This window comes from Ascidia mentula, chromosome 1, assembly GCF_947561715.1.
Source record: "Ascidia mentula chromosome 1, kaAscMent1.1, whole genome shotgun sequence".
Lineage (NCBI taxonomy): Eukaryota > Metazoa > Chordata > Ascidiacea > Phlebobranchia > Ascidiidae > Ascidia > Ascidia mentula.
In genome coordinates, this window is record NC_138566.1 from 27,249,843 (window position 1) to 27,270,960 (window position 21,118).

General features: G+C 38.8%; 5 protein-coding genes across 8 annotated transcripts; 4 read left to right on the forward strand and 1 right to left on the reverse strand.

Moving 5' to 3' along the window:
• The first annotated feature begins 921 nt into the window (after positions 1-921).
• Positions 922-5,440, forward strand: LOC145905679 (very long chain fatty acid elongase 7-like). Of its 2 annotated transcripts, XM_082992955.1 has the most exons (8): positions 922-1,039; positions 2,458-2,527; positions 3,482-3,672; positions 3,821-3,961; positions 4,150-4,255; positions 4,456-4,592; positions 4,821-4,917; positions 5,216-5,440. In XM_082992955.1, exons 2-8 carry the CDS (start codon positions 2,464-2,466, stop codon positions 5,335-5,337), a joined length of 858 nt encoding a protein of 285 aa, XP_082849081.1. In that variant the 5' UTR covers positions 922-1,039; positions 2,458-2,463; the 3' UTR covers positions 5,338-5,440. The 2 variants fall into 2 exon arrangements, with proteins under 2 accessions (XP_082849081.1, XP_082849074.1); XM_082992948.1 differs by lacking the exon at positions 922-1,039 and having other exon boundaries at positions 2,415-2,527.
• A 1,301-nt stretch (positions 5,441-6,741) lies between these two features.
• LOC145893859 (WD repeat-containing protein 7-like) lies at positions 6,742-13,538 on the forward strand. 2 transcript variants are annotated; one of them, XM_082982230.1, is made up of 6 exons: positions 6,742-8,740; positions 8,868-9,383; positions 9,878-10,099; positions 10,702-10,820; positions 11,202-11,472; positions 11,667-13,538. In XM_082982230.1, exons 1-6 carry the CDS (start codon positions 6,773-6,775, stop codon positions 12,762-12,764), a joined length of 4,194 nt encoding a protein of 1,397 aa, XP_082838356.1. In that variant the 5' UTR covers positions 6,742-6,772; the 3' UTR covers positions 12,765-13,538. The 2 variants fall into 2 exon arrangements, with proteins under 2 accessions (XP_082838356.1, XP_082838363.1); XM_082982237.1 differs by having other exon boundaries at positions 9,878-10,012.
• A 93-nt stretch (positions 13,539-13,631) lies between these two features.
• Positions 13,632-16,709, reverse strand: LOC145906153 (uncharacterized). Of its 2 annotated transcripts, none has more exons than XM_082993566.1 (9): positions 16,447-16,709; positions 16,061-16,187; positions 15,893-15,965; positions 15,466-15,661; positions 15,233-15,304; positions 14,877-14,978; positions 14,779-14,819; positions 14,406-14,544; positions 13,632-14,079 (listed from the first exon to the last, which is right to left on the reverse strand). In XM_082993566.1, exons 1-9 carry the CDS (start codon positions 16,630-16,632, stop codon positions 13,966-13,968), a joined length of 1,050 nt encoding a protein of 349 aa, XP_082849692.1. In that variant the 5' UTR covers positions 16,633-16,709; the 3' UTR covers positions 13,632-13,965. The 2 variants fall into 2 exon arrangements, with proteins under 2 accessions (XP_082849692.1, XP_082849700.1); XM_082993574.1 differs by having other exon boundaries at positions 16,061-16,141; positions 16,447-16,496.
• Positions 16,710-17,303: 594 nt separating this feature from the next.
• LOC145891215 (6-pyruvoyl tetrahydrobiopterin synthase-like) lies at positions 17,304-18,491 on the forward strand. Its single transcript, XM_082981914.1, has 4 exons — positions 17,304-17,335; positions 17,524-17,637; positions 17,973-18,054; positions 18,294-18,491. The coding sequence occupies exons 1-4, from the start codon at positions 17,304-17,306 to the stop codon at positions 18,489-18,491; spliced, it is 426 nt and encodes a 141-aa protein (XP_082838040.1).
• Positions 18,492-19,613: 1,122 nt separating this feature from the next.
• Positions 19,614-21,098, forward strand: LOC145906215 (6-pyruvoyl tetrahydrobiopterin synthase-like). The gene is made up of 4 exons (XM_082993643.1): positions 19,614-19,723; positions 19,863-19,976; positions 20,158-20,239; positions 20,392-21,098. The coding sequence occupies exons 1-4, from the start codon at positions 19,689-19,691 to the stop codon at positions 20,587-20,589; spliced, it is 429 nt and encodes a 142-aa protein (XP_082849769.1). The 5' UTR covers positions 19,614-19,688; the 3' UTR covers positions 20,590-21,098.
• The last annotated feature ends 20 nt before the right edge of the window (positions 21,099-21,118 follow it).

The following is a 21,118-nucleotide window of genomic DNA, read 5'->3' on the forward strand; positions in this document are numbered from 1 at the left end:
TGTCGGATCAGCAGATTTCAACTTCTGCTTTCACCGATTGCACGATGATGGAACGGTTCAATTATGCATGCATATTTCATGACAGACTTTTAAAGCATTAATTCTCTCGATCAAACCGACACAGTACTTACCAGCATCAGTATGTAGCGCAGTCTGTTAAATCAAGCTGGATTGTTTTGAAAATATTTGTAGAAAACAATCGAAGCGTTTGTAGCATGAAGCTCTACCATTGTATTGGTTATCTTGTTTGTATTAAAGATATATAAAATCGTCAGTTATGTTCTTAAGCTGGATCCCGTAATTGGGACAATTGCAACATTCTGTTTTTTCGGCGTCATAGCTTGTTTTGTCACATAACAATACTTTGACTGCCCCCATCATAGTGCGGTTAAAAGCAAAATTGTTACCTTTAATTAATGACAGGGCAAGTGGTTGATATTGTTTAACCTTTAAACAATTGTATGTTGGTCTTGTTAACCACAAAATACAGTTGGCTTTGCCGGCAATGCGAACGTATGGTTGCGTAAAATGCTTGTAAGTAACCGTGTAAGTACATGTTTCGAGTATACTGTGTTACAATACTGCCTCGACGCTGTGGCTGCGGTTCCAACCTATGTTTGTCTAAGCCACACGTTCCACAGCGTTTTGTCATACAGGGAATTTTGTGAGATATTTATAACAGGTGTCCAAAATGGAAACACGATTGAGTTTCGAACGGGTTTTGATTTTATTTGCTCTGGCGTAATGTTGTTAATTAAGTGACGTCCATGGGTAAAATGGGCGATAGTCTGTTGATTTTTCTGACACAATGCACCATAAATGACGTAACAAAGTAGGTTTGTGGTTTAAAAACACGTTAGATGTTAGCATGGTGTTACCTCTCAACAAATGTGCTGTAATGTAGAAACAGTTGTTGAAGTAGTTTGTGCAGAAACATTACGGTGTGGAGAGTGTGCGTTCAAGCGTAACGACCTTGACACGCATGGTTAGTTAAAAGTCCCTGCTTGTTTGCAGCCAGGTGGATTCTATTATACGGAAGGTTGGTGCAGTAACTTTGACATTTGTAACATATACTGGACGAGGTGTGGCGTGATTTCAAATATGGGTTATGGATGTTGGTTCGTTCTTAGTTACAGTTCGTATAAATGCGTAATTACGCTAACCAGGCTTGTACTACTTTGTTTTTACCATATAAAGCTATAACTCAAACTCACCACAAGTTACTGAATACACAGTGGAATTACTCACAAAAGGTAGCGGTGTTTTAATAAAAGTGCAATATTTGCAAAGCTGCCCGAGCGCAAACTTCAGTAGAAAAACCTTGGGTTTCTGAAGGTCATTCTGTGTGATACCTATCACCTACCGAGGTATGTTTGGTTTGTCAATATATTAGTACAAAGTTCACTGGGTTTTCTTCCTAAACTCTGACCCCACTGCGTGTTTAGGGGAACTCAAAAGTGTGGTAAAGTGTTGAAACCAAGCAACAAAATTTGTGTGTTCAAAAAACTTCAAAATTACATTGATGAAGTTTTTGAAGTAAAATTGTTTAAACGTTTGATTAAATAAGTCGCCACATTGGGTCCACTTCGGGCCACAGCATGAATCGCACTTGTACGAACTGTGGGCTCTCCACTGCATGCACGTGTAGTAGAACAGGGCTGACCTTCGGCCTCATATTGCATTTCACAAGCACTTTGTTTGAATAATCTTCAACTATTTTCAAAATAGTGATTAATCTTGGCTCGGAAACTTTCTTTCTGTGTTATGAATGTCGTCTCCATGAGCCGATACAAAAAAGAATTTTTTATTTGTTATTTTGCGAAAACGTTCACGTGCATTGGTCGTAACATGTTGAGTCATCAACTTCAAAAGCAGATAGTAAAAAAATTGCATATTTTGGTGGAATACGTATAGTGATTGAAAAAAGTTTAATCATTTATGAATCTTCAACCATTTCCATTAACTTTATCCGCGCGTTCTTTGACTTGCAACACCGACCTTCAGTACCAGGTGAATATGGGACATTTTATTGTAACGATGCTTGTTGTGTTCCTTTGCTTCGCGTAAATTCGGTTCGGCATCCAGCAGTTTTCATCAACGTAACTCTTTGTCCTTGGACTACTTGCTGGTTGTCCTTGAAACTCCCGCCTTTTACTAGAAGCAACTTTTTGTTTGTTCATTGAACCCGACGACGGTTGGAGATTATAAAGTTGTGGGGGTGCCCGAAGTTTGGCCATTCGACGCCGCCGTGTTAATTGGGTGACGTTTAGACAACGGTTCTTACTTCTCGTACTTTAAATAACTTTTATCCTAATATGCAACCCTATTTAAACATAAAGATTGCAAAATGATCACCGTGCGTTAGTTGTTCATAGTGCGCACATGTTATTTCTGTATTTAAGTTTTCAATGCAATTGTATTTCCAGATTTGTTTACCTAAAATTAGTTGTTTACCAGTTTAGGATGATGGTGGAAACTTTTGTCACTCGAATGTTGAAAGCACACAATGAACTTGTGGAAGACGCAGGTGAGTTTTCTTTGATGGTTTGTGAAATTTGTTCGCATCAATCCAACGAATTATCGTCAGATGTCAACAAGAAAAACTTCAAGTTTTTGTGTTTTCTAAAATAATGCAAATCCACTAGCAGTGATTCTGAACTACAATGTTTTTTAATAAAAATAAGGATTTTGGAAAATACAATTTTTTAATACTATTGCTGTTTGCAACAACTTTTAAGCTGATCACGATGTAAATAATCACGACCATAGTTTTTTTTTAACAATCGTACGCTTCGATGTCACGATATTGTGACGTATCGCTTGATGGGTAAAGGTCGTGCAAATTTTAATTTAATAGTCTTCTGGCACAATAAAAACGTAACTTTATTCACCGACGTTTCGCCTGTTATTCAACAAGGCTTCCTCAGGGTAATGAGACAGGTACAGCACACAACCAACACCAAGAAAACGTAGCAACACGAAAAAATAACGCTAACACCGCTTGTGAAATCACGGGGTGTTATCAAAAGGGCGGGAAACAACAGTCGCAGTAAGTTATTACAAAGCACCGGGAAATACACGCACTGTTCCCTATCATTGACGCAGCGATTGTTGTTATGGATATGTAGCGCTGCTAGGAAGAGGCGCTTTGTGTGATCCACCTCATTTTTCAAAACTTTAGCCTTGTCGAAGGCAATCCGATGACCATTTTTTATTGTGCCAGAAGAACAGATTATTAAATTACCATATGTCTGGCAGCAACAGAAACATTATGGTCGTACAAATATTTAATCACTTCCGGTGCTGTGGTAGTACGGATTAACTTGGAAACTACTTACGACGTTTCGTTTGAGAATGAATGAAGCAACCCACGCTTAATGAACGTTTATCGCGCGATTCATATGTAAAATAATCAATGTCACTTTTTTAAACTTGACACAACGCGGAATTCATCAGCATCCTAACACTAAATATTCCACAGACCCCCGAGCTGTGGTTTACCCATTCATGGATTCCCTCCTCCCAAACACAGTGAGCATAGCAGCTTACTTGTTTATCGTCCTGTACGCTGGGCCGAGATTCATGAGGGATCGCAAACCATTTGATCTCAAATACGTGATGCTCGTCTACAACTTCGGCATGGTCGCCTTCTCAGCTTGGATGTGTTACGAGGTAAGATAAGGCGAAAACCTACAGGTCAAGTTGGCAAACGAAGCGTTTTTTCGGGTTTTTGCCTATACAGGGATTATGAGTGTAACGTATAGAACAACATGTATCAGCAGAAGTAACTTGTGAACTTTTACTTTTCTGTTGTATTTAGTTCTTAGTGTGCGGTTGGTTGTTCGATTATTCCTACACATGCCAGGAAGTTGATTACCACAACAACTCACCCAGGGAGTTACGGATGGTTAGAGTTTGCTACCTCTATTTCCTATCGAAACACATCGAATTTCTCGATACGGTGAGTTGGTTTGCGACCGGAATTCGAACATAACTGGAGTAAACTTGAATTAACGCCGGTGTTTGTAAAAAGTTTAACACAAATATTACTAAGATGCGAATTTCTTAAGAGAATTTGCCTCCTCTTTCAGTAGATTCCACTTAATCTTTGTGTGAAGCAGAAACTTGACCTCTAGTTTGTTTTTTCAGTTTTTCTTCATCTTGAGAAAGAAAAGTAGTCAGGTGACCTTTCTACACGTCTTCCACCATAGTGGGATGGCTTACGGTTGGTGGTTCGGGGCAAACTTTTCTGCTGGTGAGATGGCGTTTGTGTAAAGCTTGTTCAATGCTTTCGGCATTTAAAACTGACAAAACTTTTATTATCCCTTTTGTAGTATTAAGTTGATTTCTCTGGATTTCGTATTCATTTGATTATGCTCCTGCATCTCATCATAAACACCCACTAGAGTCTTGTTTGTGAAAATATTCTGACCTACATGTTAATGATCCCACCAGGTGGACTGGGTACGTTCCATGCTCCAATCAACTGCTTCGTCCACGTGATGATGTACAGTTACTATGCAATAGCAGCTCTCGGACCTCAGTACCAGAAATACATCTGGTGGAAGAAGCATCTTACATCCTTACAACTGGTCAGTGGTTTCACTAACGGTTACTTACATACGTCCACGTCCATTACATACGTCAAGTTTGTTTGAAAAAAATTAAAAGAAGGGGTGTTTATTAATTGGTGCACGATTCTAATGTGTTTCTGTGTCATAATGCCATTGCTTGGAAGTATTAGAAGCTACATAGAAACAGAAGCAATCAATCAACTAGTAAGTCGCTTTGCACCATATTGCAATGTTGTTTCGTTGTAGATTCAATTCGCTCTTACCATCGGTCACCTTGGCAACGTGATGCTTTTTCACAATTGTCGATATCCCATCGGACTTCGATACCTTGTGCTCCTTAACGGTAAGATTACAAACATTTAATCAGTGAATATTATGGTGCGTTGCTAGCCTGCTTGATAATAACGCAGTTACTTATAAAAAGTGTTTATTGTCTTGACACCAGTTTGTAAACAAATTCGTAATGGTCAGATAACCAATTTCCTCTACACATTTTAACCTGTATGGTTTGTAAAACCCCTTTTAACCTGTTGGTAACAATTACCCCTTTACCCCCACAAGTGCAATATGTCCTCGCTATAATTGTTGTAAGCCCTTAAACTTCCTAACAGAATCTGATGTTATGTGTGTTTACTTCTCAGGTTCGACGCTCGCTCTGCTTTTCGTCAACTTCTACAGACAAACTTACATCAGGAAGGCAAAACTCAGGGAAAGTTCGAAACTTCAAACAAACGGCCACGCGAAACCTCTGAAAGTTGAATAATATTTCGCAAACTCACCCAAACTTTATTATCTTTCTAAATATTTTCTTTATGTTCTGTGCAATTTGTGTAGCAGGAATTACATTGTATTTTTATTTCTGTTTTTTCGCCAACTCGATAATAAATGGTTTTGGCAAACTTGCTTCTGTGTTATTTGGTTCTCACAGTAAACACAACACACGCATTGTAGGCCAGGGGTGCCCACCCTTTTTTAAACAAAGGACCACATAGGGTTTCAAATAATTTCGTTAGCCACTTGACAGGCAATGCGTGTTCGTGTTTTCTTCACAAATCGTCACACTGCAACTGCCACTGAATATTTTACTGCCCTCTTGTTTTCCCATCTTATATGCTGTGTTGTCACTAAATGCAAGTTCCCAGCAATAAATAACGTTGTTTCGGGAATTGTCAAAAACATCTCGGTCCACAGGTTGGACAACCCTGTTACAAATATTATTTTAGGCATTTGTAACATACGTCACAGAAACCAGTGCTTGTATTGCGTAATGTTTTGCGCGCAGCTTTGCACATGTACTGCATAATCCCATAATGTGACCCAAATGATTTAGCCATCACACGTATGTTCTTGTATTATATTACTTCAAGCGCCTCAAGATATCACGTGACATTATTGACCAATCAGCTCTCAGTATGGAGAGCTTTAAAGCCCAGTGTGTGGCGGTAAATTCATTCTATTTGATTCTACTTGTTCTATCGTATTACTGTTACACTGCTATTATTACTGAGACTCTACAAGCTATTCGCCGGCTTGGGATTTATTCCCACAGCCTGATAATAAACTGTTTATTCGGATACAACGGTTTGCTGGTGAGGTAGAAACCTTACACACTTCTATAATTGATGATTGGTAACAGTAAAATTTGCCCATCCCCATTCTTATATAAAAAGTTTTGTCACAAAAGTAACAGTTTTCAGGACATTTCTAAAAGTGTTTTGTTGATGATCGACATTATTTTACATTTACACACTTTGTATTTTAAATACTTTGATTAAACAAAACTGAAACGTCACGTAAGTTGTTGTACCCTTAGCTGCGACGTAAATGTTGTTTAATTGAGCACGAGAATGCAAAAATAGAAATTTTAATTTACATGACTGAATGTTGATTGTTGTTTTGCATTCATAAAGCCTCCCATCATAATTATTGTTTCCATTCGGTAGAATGATTAATTATTCATTCACAATTTGTTTTAATTATTTGTATTAAACGGTTTGCAGTTACTGAAAAAAATAAATAAATGTGCGCGTATGTTTATACTAGACCGATAACATGCAGAAAGTGTTTCATATTATTGTAAAGCTTGGGAGATTATGACAAAACTGGCTTACTTGCATATGTTTAAACTAAACGATTGATATATTTGTTTGTTTGTTTGAATAGTTGCTACTGTGTTAGGACGGTGATGTGGACCTGAAATGTCGAACAGCCTGGTTGTCCCACTTGTGTTGTGGGGAAACAAATCTCCCACCCACAGAATCAGCGCAATCCACGTCACACCTGACCACAGACACATAGTAACTGGTTGTCGGGATGGACAACTTTGCATTTGGCGGAATGGACCAAATGCAATTGTCCCTAAAGCCATGTTTTTCGGCCACACCAGTTCTATCGTAAGCATCACAGCTGTTCCCAATGGTTCTAGTGGTTCATGGAAGAAGCAGCACATCGTGAGCGCTTCCGAAAATGGTGAGCTATGCCTGTGGGAGCTCGTTGATGGACGGTGTTTGGAACAAAGTAAGCTCCCGGGCAGCCCAACTTCCATACTTGGGTATAATTTTGTGCTGAACAACGAACCACAACAATGTCTTATGTGTTACGGACAATTTGCTGAAGTTTTAATCCTTAGTGCATCCACGTTAACTGTTCTCTTGTCCTTGGCCTCAAGGATTTTCCCCGATTGGCTTTCATGTGCATGCGTCATTCCCTGTGTACGATCAGCGGAACCGTGCAATGTCATTGGGTTAACTATTGCCGGCATGCTTAAAGTGTGGAGGATCCACAAGTCCTGCTCCCAACAAGTCCTGTTCGAGGAGGAGTCAAAACAGTTGAGTCATTTCAACGCACTTTCAATCAAAGTCCACGACAGTAACAGTAGATTGTTGTTGTTGATCTGCACAAGCCAGTGGCAAGTTTGCGACATTGGAGATTATTCTGCTTTGTGCAACATTTTTGCCAAACCTGGTAAGCCTTGGGTTGACGGTGACTTTTTAACAGGGGAAAATATCGCCGTTTGGACACGAAGTGGTGACATTTCTATCTATAAACTTCCATTTAGTGCTGCCAGTCAGGAAGTTTATCGATCAAGACTTAAAGACAGCAATGTGTTTAATGCAGAAGTGTTACACACAATCACCTTGTTAAAAACTGAACATTTTTTGCTTCCCCCTGCTGTTACCATGCACCAATCCACAAGCAACAACAAACTTTATCTTGCTATTGGTAACTGCAATGGAAAAGTAGCAATGGCTGGGATTAATCCTGAAAGCTTTTCAACTGACCAAGTAAACGAAGCAAGTTTAAAAGATTTATGGGGCAGATTGGACAAGAAACCAGCTGGAATACTTGACCAACTCAACCACAATAATGCAGAACCCATGAACATTAGTGCAACTTTATTTATCGTGCAATATTGTTATTTATGTTGTGGTCGTGAAGACGGTTCAATTGTTATTGTTCCTGCTGCGCAAGCCTGTAAAGTTCACTTGCTTCAAGACTCTTCAACTAATCGCAAAGGTTTTCTGCCTCATAGGACTTTGCGTGGACACCGGGATCGTGTCACATGTCTGCTTTACCCGTACCAAGATGCCCCCGAACGCTACAACCCCGAATACATGGTATCTGGAGGGGCAGATTTTTCTGTTGTGGTTTGGGACATTAACATCGGCACTGTGATGTATTCCTTTCATGTTCATGGGGGTGATATCACTCAGTTAATTATTCCGCCGGAGGGCTGCAATTCGAGAGTGAAACAAGCTATTTGCTCCGTTGCTAGTGACAACTCTGTGGCTCTGCTCAGTTTACGAGACCGAAAATGTATTCTGTTAGCTTCCAGACATCCATCACCAATTGTCGCAATAAGGTGGCGCCCAGAAGATGATTTTCTCATTATTTCGTGCTCGGATTCAACTGTGTTTGTGTGGCAAATGGAAACTGGACATTTAGACCGTTTCGAAAATGGGGCGACAGCTATGGATATCCTTGCAGCTTGTGATGAGATGGAGATGGCAAGGTACAGCAATGCTATGTGCAACACTGTTAACTTGTCACATGCTTTGAAGGCCAGGAGCTTGACTGCATTTAAGATGGTTGCACAACAGGGTTTAAAATCACTTATCGAAGGGTTGAATGAAGAGAGGTCAAACGATGGTGAAAGTCACGACAAGGTAAGCACATAGAAAAATATTCAGTATTTGTAGGATTTGTTTTGAGCGGTAAGTTAACTGTTGTGTTACTTCAAAGCTTATTTTTGTCAAACAAAAGATACCAAATGTTGCATATTGTTTTTTTTAGGGAAGCAATCAGGCTTACCAGGCCATGATCGTGTCACCACTTAAAGCTAGCCCCGTCCATGACTCTGATTCTCATGTTGTGTTTATCAACACCGAAGCTCTTATAGCACGATTGTTGATGGAACACTCCATGAGAACCAAAAAATCCACAACTTCAAAGCGTGCAACATCAAGCACTGTCCCAACAAGTACGGGTCGAAGGGTTTTGGACAATTTGCTCCAACAGGTGAAGAACCAGTTTCTGGATGACGACAGTGACACACACAGTCAACAGGAGCTGCACGTGACTTCCAACAAAAAGAGTAAAAAAGGTGCAGCACTCCTGAAAGTTGACTCCGCCAAGGATATCGCCCAACTGATTGTGTCTTGTGTGCATGGTTGGGGACTAGATCCCAACCTTGACCGTTTATGCCGGGAAACGTTAGGGTTACAGAGCCCAAGGTCGTTAATCTGCTTTGGCCTCTTGTCTCAGGATGGTCACATGGCTTTACAATTCCCAAGAGCTTTCCAAAAACAGGTAACTTATCTCTGCAAAATTTGGTACATGAAGGAAATCTATGTCTCCTTTAAAAGTAAATCATTCATTGGTTTATTTTGCCTAAAATTATTTTATTAAAAGAGATGGGGAATGTGAGAGTATGGGCAGGGAGACACTGGAATAACCTTCAGGTTTTCGGTGCCAAGCGTCACCCTTGGTCTAATTATTTCAAAACAACACATGATAAATAAGAAAACATAAAGATGAACACGAAAATTGTACAAATGGTTTCTTTTCTGAGTCAAACTTAATTTCATAACTCAGATGCCAGTTTTTGGCAATAAAACTGTAGAAATAGAAGCTTTTAAAACCACATGGTAGAACTTTTGTTGTTGCAATATATGTCAAACGTTGGCTTAATACATCAATTGGTAAAAGTTTGTGATGTCAGATGTGTGAAGATACATTTTTCTGCCCACTAAATTGGCATGTCCAAAGTTTTATGCATATCTATTTGTTTTGCAACAAAACAGGAAGCGGATATCATCGTCCACTCTAGTCATTGGCAACTGTCATCGTGCTTGACAACCCAACTTCTCATGTCTACGATATCGATCGCTAACACTGTGATGGAACTACCTGATGCAAGCTTCAGAAACCCTAAAAAAGTAAAGCATGTTCACAACGAAAACACTGATTCCACCTCAGAGGACGCTTATCAGTATGAGCATGCTGACATAGTAGACCAATCACAGGTATAAAATGATTGTAGCAGCTTTTTTTGTTTCATGCTTTTTGTTTTAATTTCTGCAATAAATATCATTTCAGAAGGTAGTTCAATCTATCTATGTGTTTTAAATATATTCCTCAAATGTCTTGACTGTGCAAATGTTTTTACAAGACATTGTTTGAGTTTTTCGGAAGTGCCAACTTATCGAATGTGATTTAAGCGACCCAAGTCAAAAGTTTAAACAGTTTGCATGGCTGGGAGTATAATGCATGCATGCATTTAACCATGCTTTTGTTTTTACCAAGACACAATTGTCAATTAGAATATTTGATTTATGGCCAAACATTTCGCTTCGAAGCATGGCACACAATATGCAAAGTTCTGTTGGCATTTTTTCCCCATAGTTCATTTGTTTAAATTTTTACATCTTACAGGTTTTAGAATTCCCTCAAAGTGATTCCATAGTGGCAATGTTGTGCTATTGGCTCTAACCAAATCTCCTTAAATTATTTCGTCAAACACATCCTTTAAACATTTAAAACATTACATATTTGTAGCAATTTTATATTTTTGTGAAGTCAAATGTTAATTTCAAATTGGCGAAGTTACATTTATATTTCCACCAAGATAAAGCAAGGTTGGTCACTGCTGGCAACGTTGCACTGTGTCTTGCTCCCTGAGAAAATGGAAGGACAAAAATACAAACCTCCAAAACTTGAGTTGCTTGCCAGGAGATGGCAGGACAGGTGAGATATACCATGTGTTGAAATAACTGGTTTCTGTGTTCAAAATCTACCCTTGTTAGATGTACTCATGAACAGCAGTAGTTATCAATGTAAAGAATTAGGAAAGTCAGCAACCACAAAATATAATGAATAACACATTGATTTGAATAAGGCAGTTTTGGTAAATGGAGAAACTGATGATGCCGTTTTAGGCGAAATATATTTTTCTCTCAATAAATCGATCTGAGCTGTCTACAGATCGCTGTTTTGGGATTTTAATACATTATTATAACACATTGATTGGTTTAAGATTTGTAAAATTTCAATTTGTTTGATTGGTATAAATTATTTGTTAAGGTAGGAATTTCCCAATGATGTTTGACTTCTTTTATTCCCTGACAGATGCTTGGAACTTCGAGAGGCGGCACAGGCTCTTATGCTTGCAGAACTTCGACAGATGGGCCCCGAAGGGCGCCGTCGTGTGGTTGAATCTTGGTCCCATCATGTGCCAGACTATGCAAATCACCCAATCATGACTGCCGAAAGTCATGGCATTGATTCTCCTGCGTCACACATCGCTGCAGATGACGTGGGTGATCGCTCAAGCATAGCGAGTGATGAACTAGCTGCTGCTCCCCTGGCTGTGTTGTCAAACACAAAACTATCGTACGAGGTGAGATGACGATTGACTGTGAGAGATTTCGAGTGGATCAACTTCCAACGCAATTTATACAAGGGGGCTTTAATTTGCTCTAAAAATTTTAGGTAAACTTCCCAAAAAAATAATTAATTTCTTCCTGTGAGATGGGTTGGAATCCGGAAACAGCATAAAATTGGAAGCACATGATAACCTTCATTGTTATCCAGGTTCGACGACGCCATGCGACCGCTATTGTTATCCTGGGCGTCATTGGGGCCGAATTCGGTCAAGAACTTGAACCAAGACGAACACAGAGAAGTCCCCCTGATGTTCCTCGTGGATTCGGGATAACCGATTACTCCCTGGCTCGCCACACATGCAAAGCCCTCGTGTATCTCCTCCTACAACCACCTTCACATAAACTACCGGCCCACGTTCCCATAAGGAGGGCAGCGATTGACCTCCTCGGAAGGGGATTCACCGTATGGGAGCCTTATATGGAGGTCACCGCCGTCCTCCTTGGTCTCTTGGAGTTGTGTGAGACCTACACCCAACATATAGCTGGGATACAGAGCGGACTTCCATTAAGTTCGGAAGCGGACACTTGCCGGACTGCTCACCACTCACTCTGTCTCATAGCAACCGCCCGACCTTTGACCTTTATTACCACTATTGCCCGCGAGGTGGCGCGCCACAACGCTGCAGCTGCGAACCCTCAGCACCAAGCCTTGCTCGCAACTTCTGTGTTGGTGAGAGCAAAGCCGGAAATTCTTCGTATCATCGATTTATTGGCGGACAAGATGATGACGGATGTTAACAATGTGTTGGTGGAGGTCGTGGACATCGTCCTGTTCTGCATCGACGTTTCCGTCCTCCGCGCCTCCTACGGTCTCCTGGAAGCGGTCCCCTCCCTCTCCAAGTTCCACACGGTCTCTTACGACGGGAAATCGCGGCGTGTCGCGGTTGCTGCTGGCAACGGAGCCATTGTGTTGTACGACACACGCACATGCAAACACCAGGTGGTTCCCCGGGGACAGTCCCGCATAACCGCCCTGTGTTTCTCCCCTGATGGAAAATACTTAAGTGTTTACAGCGCAACCGACAACCAACTCAGCTTCTGGATCACCGCCACCAGTTTGTTCGGAATGCTGCAATCCCAGGTGAAATGCGTGAAGACGGTGAGTCCCCTCAAGACTCAACAACAACATCACACTAATGGAGGGGTTTCGCATTCGAAACTGAATATAGCAAAGTTGGTGTGGGTGAACAACAGAGTCGTGGTGCTCCTGACTGGGGAAGGTCACGAGTACAGATTCCATATTTAAAGTTTCCGCGATGGGAGTTTGTCAGAACCACCAGTGTCTCGTATTAAAACCGATGGAAAATATTATGTCGGAATATGATTTTTCCCGATCTCTTCCGCTCCCAAGCGATTGAATTATTTCGCAAGTCAAGTGGATATCGCAAAATTTATCACGTGGTCCAAGTTACACTATTAGGTGGTTGAGAACGCTATAGAAATACGGAGTTGTTATTTAAAAAGAATTTAAATAACGTTGAGTGAAAGTTGTTGATGAAATTTTTTGTCCCCGAAATGACTTTGCGGAACCAACATGAATTAACCAAACTTGTTAAATTGAAATGTTGGTTCAACAAGCTCGGTGTGTTTGGTGCGAATTATTTGATGAATTTACCGCACGTTATATATTGTTGCTTACTTTAAAACTTATGTTGGTTATTTCTTCTACAATGGTTCCTAACTTGCTGTTGGAGTTACTTGTTTTTGAAAAGAGTTTAATACTGGAGGTGTATGATGACGTACATCCTACCATAATGACGTACATCCCACCAACGTCACCTTTTCCTAACGCCATTACGTTCCCAAAAAATGAAATAATTGAACTGTGACGGGATGTGATGTGACAAATGATCAATTTGCTTAAACTTTTAAATCATCCAAATTTATATATGTTGCGTCACTAATTTATCGTTTGTTCTTGCATATGCATGACGTCATCTTGTGTGTTTTGTGTTTGTGCAATATCACGTGACCATATGAAGCCGATGTAAAGGAAAGTGTGGATTCGGAATATAACGGGAGAGGGAGCAGTTTTAATATTTGAAATATCAACAGTAGTTTATCAGCTGGTGGAAAACAAACCCAGTCGCTTTGGACAAGAAATTATGTGCGTCACAAGCAGACAAATTGTTACACCGATAAAATGAAATATCACATTACGCGTGTGTGACGTCACTCATCTTCCACGTGTCTCGGTTAATTGTTTATTTGTGCAAAAGTGTTGCGGGTTTTCAGAAACTCAACGAGGCGAGGAACAGCAGTAACTAGAAGTGGAATTGTGTAGAGACGGAAAGTCCACAGTCGGTGTCATTAATGTTGCAATGTGTATATCAACAAAGGTATCAAAAACGCATATAATGTTCACCAGTGCAGGTAGAAACTAATCAGTAACATATAACAGTGTATATTGATAGGATGTTTGGTAGTAACGCTGACGTGTGTTCAGATCATGGGAACGCAACTCCGAAGTAACCGTGGCCTTCTGAGTTAAAACACTTATAAGAACAGAGCAATGCACGAACAGGGATGACTGCATTGTTGCATTTTCCTATCTTCAAATCCTAAAAACAAGTTTATTTTATCAATCACATCAATATGCGGAGTTTGCGCAGAAGACTACAACGTAAATGAACTTCGAGGTAATCGAGTCAATCGCACTCTACCACAGGATCGCATATTATCAAGATAATTTTTCAACAAAATGCCATGCACTCTGTAGACTTGCGCTGTTGTGAGATTTTATACATCATAGATTGGAACAAACGTATCTGTATGTATGAAGTTGAAATATGACGAGTCATCTTCTCACAGAAGTTACGGATATTTGGTACACCGGCCTGACAAAATTTGAAACAAAAACCCTTTACCATTGAAATTTTTTGTTTACCTTTCCAGCTTTCACAAACTTTACGCATTCGAGCCAAGTGTTGAGGAAAGCTTCAGAACAAACAGCACATCTACTTGCTTGTGATAACATCTCACGAATCCCAGGAAAATAACGGATCATCTGCCGGATCACAGAGCCCCTGAAAAGTTTCGTGCACAAAAATAGCCACACTTATTTTGGACCTTGGTAATGTAAATGTGCAAAAATAATGACACATTCCTTATAACAGTTTCAGAAACGTTTTGACTTCTTTTTGAAGCTCGGGTTGGATTTAGTGCGAAAAAATCTTTATACAAAAAAAGAAAACGTTTTGCCACATGATAAGTGGATATATTTGAATTGCTACCAAATAAATCAATCCAGAAACACTTACTTTAACTTGACTTCTTTCATAACCAGCCTGGCTGACAACTCCTACACAAGTTGTACAAATTCACATCAACATGTTGGTTCACTGAGCAATGCAAATACCTTTAAAGACAAAATTTCTTCCTCTTGGACAGAATGGACTGGGATTTGTTCCAATAAAGGATTTGCTTCACAGAATAACTCACGTAATGGAATGTTATGCATCTGAAACAAAACAGACAGGAAATATATAAAAATGGACACTTTGTTCTAAACAAGTTTATCAAAAGTCACAGTGTACAGGACAGACTAAAAATGAGCATAATATAATGTTGTGGTTTCAAAAACTGAGGTTTCATAAAAAAACTTTAAACAGGTAAAAACCCTGTAAAACTGAAAAGTTGATAATGTTGGTTGGTGATTCAGATGTTACAATTTCAGATGTGTTTTAGAAAAGTTTCCCCAGTATATTTAGGTACCTCTGTGGGAAATATCCTTAGTTCGTTGCCAGCGACATCAAGTATGTGCAGTTTCCGTAAGTGACCCAATCCCTGTATGAGACAAATTGTGAAAGCAAGTCAGAATAAACCAACCCAATAAAGTCATCCAAACTCGATGGCATAACAGCCTTGTATGTTGTTTAGTTAAAGCATCAAACTATATTATGGATGTAGAGGTTTTGATGTTGGAAACAAAATGCAACATGTTGTACCTCTGGCAGTTCCTTTATTTTATTTTGTGCAAGCAGCAGTTTTGTGAGCGATGACATGGCACCGATTTCCAGTGGCAGTGATTGGAGTTTGTTGTGAGAAGCGTGAAGTTCGACAAGAGTTGCAAGGGAACAAATCTCGGAAGGGAAATACTGCAGGTTGTTTCTATCCAGACTGAGAACTTGCAGTGAGCGAAGCCTGTAAGATTAATTTGTGACATAACAATGGCATGAGAACCATCTTATCAAGTGACCAATGTTTCAGGCTACATAAAACTGCTGCTTTCATTGAACAAAGTTAAAATCTGAAGAATTTTAAGATTAAAAAGTTTAGATCTGAAGAAGTTTAGACTAAAAAAAAAATTAGAACATTATTATGTGAAAAATCAACATGTGATCAATGCTGACATAAACTCTGTATGTGACTCACTGAGAAATTTCAGTAGGTAGAGTTGTAAGTTGGTTGTTATTGAGATTGAGAAGAGTTAGGTTGTGGAGTTTACCTAAAAAAACTTCTAGTTAGGGTGGATCATCCCACGTTTTAGTTTAACAAGAATTACCGTCACTGAACTATTTGTCTGGAGTCATTTAAACTTACCCCAAACTGTTGGGTTTAATCTTGCGATCTTGTTTCTGAACAAGTGAAGTTTTTGAAGTTTTGCCATGAACTGGATGACACCTGGAACATCATCAAGCTGGTTGTTACCCAAGTTGAGAAACTCCAGCTAAACACAACAATTAAACATGTTACATCGAAATGAATAAGCAAAAAACACTTTACCTAGTAAATACCACAACAACAAGAACATTTTAATTTGCCTTTTTTTACAAATTAGTGCGTTGAAAACTAAGCAATAAGTGCAACAAAAACATTTATTTATCCCCAAAATGATGTGATACAAATAAAATATATTTGTCAAGATATTTTAATAAAATCTGACAAACAAAAGTTTCACATATCCTATTATGGTAAAGTTTTCGTACATTTGTTAAAGTTGACAAGAAATCTGGAAAATTTGAAAGCTTGTTGTTTTTCATTTCCAGCAAAACCAGGGTCCGCATTTGACAAACTGGCCGGGGAACATTTTCCAATCGTTTCCCGTTAAGATTTAGAGTTTTGACATTTCCATGTAGCAGACGGACAAGTTGTGCTTGATGAGTCATTTCCATGCATTTAAATTAATAACCAGACATTAAAACGTAAACGATAACCCCACATTCACATTATCTCTTCCCCCTGTCTCCCTATCTTCTACTAACAACAAGTAGCCACGCCGGGGAATTACCACTGTGGTTGCTGTGACAACGGAATATGTTAAGCGCAAAACTGAATAAATATTTATGGCCAATTGGTGCTGGTCCAGCAATTATTTCATTTCAAATTTAATTTTCCATTGTTGGACGTAATTTTTTTGTATACAGCTTACGACAAAATGATCATGACTAATTTTGTCATAAAATGAAAAAAATCTTACACCGGTAAAATCTGTTAAATCACCACCACGTCAGTTGAAACACAATTTAGAAACAGGAGGTGATGTAATCCAGGGGTGGGTAACCTTTTAGAGAGTTTCAATATTTTGTACTCTGCTGGACGACATGAAAACTCAACGTATCCGGTACACAGGACAGTCATGCATTTTTTTGCCTACAAATGAAAACATAACGGATGTTGTCAATTTATGATAATGGTGTTATGTCAGCTGCTGATATTTTGATCTGCAAAGTATTTATACATTTTTGTTTTGTCGAAGCGCAAAATTTTTCGACGAAGGTTAGTTTGTTTGGTGGAAAAAAATAAAAAAGCCTATTATTTGTTGGGGAAGAATTGGTGCAAAATTATGGATGATAAGGGCATTGTTTACATCACAAGGTGGGTATTGTTGTTTCCGAAAGTTTGCGCAAAATAGTCTAAAGTTTCTGTAAGCTGCATACAGATGACCACAGTTTCGACCTGTTCGGTCATCCTCAGTGGAGCTTGGTACAACTGTAGTAGAGGAATTTGCCGACCATACGGTCAGCTCCACTTTGCTTATAGTCTGAAGTTTGTTTGTGTGAAAGGGTGAAAAAAATCAGCGCCGGTCACCGACTGCACAGCGACCTTTTGACCCCCGAGGAAAATGTGAAGGTTTTCGGCAGATGTAACAGCGAGAATGGACACGGACATAATTACAAGTTCGAAAAACTATTCACTTTATAAAAAACGACCCTAACGCACTTACAGTACTGACCTTTATGCGAGCCGTCTAACTTTTTATTAAAGAACGGTTTCAAGCGTTAGTTGGATTCAAATATTTAAGCATCCGCTCTCACTAGCAGCATCATGTCATATTAACCACGGAACTACAATGCTTGAAGTGAAACATATGCTTACACATACCGTTGTTGAACAACCGGAACGCGTATTAAATTACAAAACCGACTGATGAATCCCACCATTGGTTTTAACATACAATAACTTCAATAAGATTTCTATTAAGTTATAACTATATATGTGACGTGTTGGTTAGTGTCCACGTGACCGTATGTGGAAGGCGGGATCCAATCACGCAGCTCCTGCTCTGCAGCAGAAATCTGGACGAATTCATGGAGGTAAAATAGCACAATACCGTGAAACAATCTAATATTACAATAACTGAAGATTTGAAAATCGATTGCAAGATTAGTATGTAAATATTAATTGTCACTTTATCACGAAAAGTATCTCAATCAATAACCACCAAGAAAAAACCTCGCAGCCATGTTTTCGTTGCAAGATACCTCTAATAACTTATATCAAAATATTTCAGTGGTTGTCACTTTTCGACTTATAATCTCTACCCTCTTTTAAGAAATCGTTTTTCAATCACATGGATCACCGTTTCTTGAACAAGGATGTTGAGCATTTTAAAACTTCACCTCCAACTCTCGAAAATATGGTTGTTTACATTTGGAAACAACTCGAGCCTTGCTTTTTACACGAGCAAGCATCTTTGTATGAAGTGAAAGTGTACTCGAGTGACCTCGTTTACTCTTCATACAAAGGTTAACTCGGTTTAAACACCATAATTTTTATTGCAGTGAGACAACACTGATTATGATAAACTCACAGGTTGTGTAGCTTGGCGTGTTTGCAATATGTATTTGTATGTGAATTACCTGTGGTTTGGGAATTTAATAAACGAACTACAAACTTTGTCCTAATATGTAGCGAAACGCGTTATTGAGGGGTAAATTTAATTGTACACTGTTGAGGTCGTTGGTGCATTAACACAATCGAGGTATTGCCGCAATTATAAAGGAAGTGAGTAGTCATATTATCCCAGTACGGATCAATAACATCTGGCGAGCGCATGACTGTGACGGGAACAGCGGCCTTTTTCCAGATGTCAGTAAAATATTCGACAAAATGTTAAACCCAAAACAGATTAGCATGGTATTGTGGTTTATCATCTGGGATATTCGGCATTTTCGCTAAAATCACAACGCCATTAACATGCAACGATGGACATAGTAGGTGGTGCTTGTCTAGGTTAGGCGTACAGCTCATTAGTGACCTTTCCTTTAGCGTTTATCGTCTGTTTTAAGGTAATTATAAGGTCGTTGCAAGCCCAAATACAGAATGTAGATTTGCCGAAAAAAATAGTGCAAAAATGACAGGAACGTGTTTGCATTGTAGATTTGTTGCAATATGGAACTTTGGGGCATGAATGGTTTATGCACTTGCTTATAAAGTGTAGCAAAAACAAAATATTTTTATTGCTGTTAGGAATTATACGCTCCGGTAACTTTAGTTGTAAACAACGCAACGAGGGACAGAAGGCACCGAGTTTCGGCGAATGTTTGTTTTAGCTTTTTATAGCGGTTTCGTAAAACTACCGGTATATCTTCTGAATGCAATGTTGCTTTGAAATAATTATACAGAACATAGCAATGTTGTATCAGCATGTTTGTCATAAGCCGGTTTCAAACCATGATTTACTGCAGTTATCACATGTGCATGCGTGATAAAAAAAAGTTTAACTGTGTCAAATACAAGTTCAACCAATAAGTATTATGATAGGCAAAGTGGAGCCAATAATATGAATTGTGTAAGCTGATGAGACCTTTTAGGTCGAAACAGTGGAGTGGCCATCTGTCTGCAGCTTACACAATTAATAAAATATTATGTTTTCCTTTTATTCCGTTGTATCAGACTAATAGTTTTTGTTTCAAAAGCGTGTGCATTTTAAACCTCTCTGTGCAATATGAATGATGCAGACAGCATTGTGTATCTTAAAAGGTGAAGAAAATTATAATGTCAGATTTATAAATAATTCATCTGCTACAAATATATGAATCTGCTCCAAGCTGAATAACCTTTTTTTAGTCAATCTACCAGCTGCTTTTGTGATAACATTTTGTTGATTTCACTTTCACAGGAAAATGAGTTTCTCTGCTGCTCATAGACTCCATGCAAGCAGTTTGTCTGATGAGGAAAACAAAAGAATTTATGACAAATGTAACCACCATAATGGACATGGGCACAATTATGTGTATGTATTACAAAACCAACATGAATAGTATTCCGCATTACTTTATTGCATTATTTTAGATGGAAACCTTTTGCTGTCCTTGTTTGCAATAAAAATAATGTAATGTTTATGTGGAATTTCCATGAGCATACAGGATAGTGACTGGTAAATAAGTAAATATTTTATGCGTTTTTATTTCTAGAGTTAAAGTCACTGTTTGTGGGAAACGGGATCCGAAAACTATGATGGTTATAAACGCTGCAACGTTAAAGATGTACATGACTGTGAGACTTTATTTTACTCTTTACACAATTTAACTAAACTATCATCAGTATGATTATAATCAAAGAAACATAGCCAGCATTCTTAACCAATAATTTAAACAACCATCCCATTTATTTTAAGCCCTTGTCAAAAATCCAGTCATTTTTTGTAGAAATGTATCATGAATGTGATGGATCACAAGTTTTTGGAAAAGGATGTCACTTACTTCATGAGTTCACCTTCAACTGTTGAAAATATAGCTGTGTTCATTTGGAATCAACTCCTCCCTTATTTGAAACATGAGAGCGTGGCATTGTATGAAGTGAAAGTTCATGAAACTGAAAATATATCCGCTACTTACAGAGGATAACGTAGATGATGTGGTTTTGGAAACATTCAGTACCGCAACACTTGTTGCCAATTGTTGTTCAGCTGTGAAATGTGTTAAACTTTCTGATGCAAAGCTTGATTATTTGTGCAATTACATGTGCCGATTGATAATTGTCTTGTTAGCGCAACACCTTGCCTAGACATGCTTCATTACCATTTTTTTATTTTCAATTTTCTTTTATCGTTGTAATTCCTCTGATTCATTGATTCCATTAACTTTTTAGTAATGAAAATGCTTAACAGTATGATAAGTTGTGGCTTCTGCATGTTTTTATCTTTGGCACTCAATCTCTGTTTCTTGCAGAAATAACATTTCTATGTTTGTTTTTCGCTTGACTAATTATCGTCATGCTTGAGTAGCGGCTGCGCATGGTTGATGGACGCCGATCTTCGTTGACTCGAAATTGTCTTCAGTTGATGCTGCTTCAGATTGTGGAAACAAATATAGTTTGTATGGAGGTGTTTGTTAAACTAAATCAATTGTGTGTTGTGAAAAAATAAACTACTTT

Coding starts and splice junctions, on each gene's coding strand:
- LOC145893859 (XM_082982230.1), top strand. CDS start 6,773: ATGTCGAACAGCCTGGTTGTCCCACTTGTGTTGTGGGGAAACAAATCT. Junction 8,741..8,867: donor ATGGTGAAAGTCACGACAAG/GTAAGCACATAG, acceptor TGTTTTTTTTAG/GGAAGCAATCAGGCTTACCA. Junction 11,473..11,666: donor ACACAAAACTATCGTACGAG/GTGAGATGACGA, acceptor ATTGTTATCCAG/GTTCGACGACGCCATGCGAC.
- LOC145906215 (XM_082993643.1), top strand. CDS start 19,689: ATGAATGATGCAGACAGCATTGTGTATCTTAAAAG. Junction 19,977..20,157: donor GGACATGGGCACAATTATGT/GTATGTATTACA, acceptor TTTTATTTCTAG/AGTTAAAGTCACTGTTTGTG. Junction 20,240..20,391: donor CGTTAAAGATGTACATGACT/GTGAGACTTTAT, acceptor CATTTTTTGTAG/AAATGTATCATGAATGTGAT.
- LOC145906153 (XM_082993566.1), bottom strand. CDS start 16,632: ATGGAAATGACTCATCAAGCACAACTTGTCCGTCTGCTACATGGAAAT. Junction 15,305..15,465: donor AAATAAAGGAACTGCCAGAG/GTACAACATGTT, acceptor TGTCTCATACAG/GGATTGGGTCACTTACGGAA. Junction 14,979..15,232: donor TAAGGATATTTCCCACAGAG/GTACCTAAATAT, acceptor GTTTTGTTTCAG/ATGCATAACATTCCATTACG.
- LOC145891215 (XM_082981914.1), top strand. CDS start 17,304: ATGGATGATAAGGGCATTGTTTACATCACAAG. Junction 17,336..17,523: donor GGCATTGTTTACATCACAAG/GTGGGTATTGTT, acceptor TTTGTGTGAAAG/GGTGAAAAAAATCAGCGCCG. Junction 18,055..18,293: donor ATCTGGACGAATTCATGGAG/GTAAAATAGCAC, acceptor CCCTCTTTTAAG/AAATCGTTTTTCAATCACAT.
- LOC145905679 (XM_082992955.1), top strand. CDS start 2,464: ATGATGGTGGAAACTTTTGTCACTCGAATGTTGAAAGCACACAATGAA. Junction 3,673..3,820: donor CAGCTTGGATGTGTTACGAG/GTAAGATAAGGC, acceptor TGTTGTATTTAG/TTCTTAGTGTGCGGTTGGTT. Junction 4,918..5,215: donor ATACCTTGTGCTCCTTAACG/GTAAGATTACAA, acceptor TTTACTTCTCAG/GTTCGACGCTCGCTCTGCTT.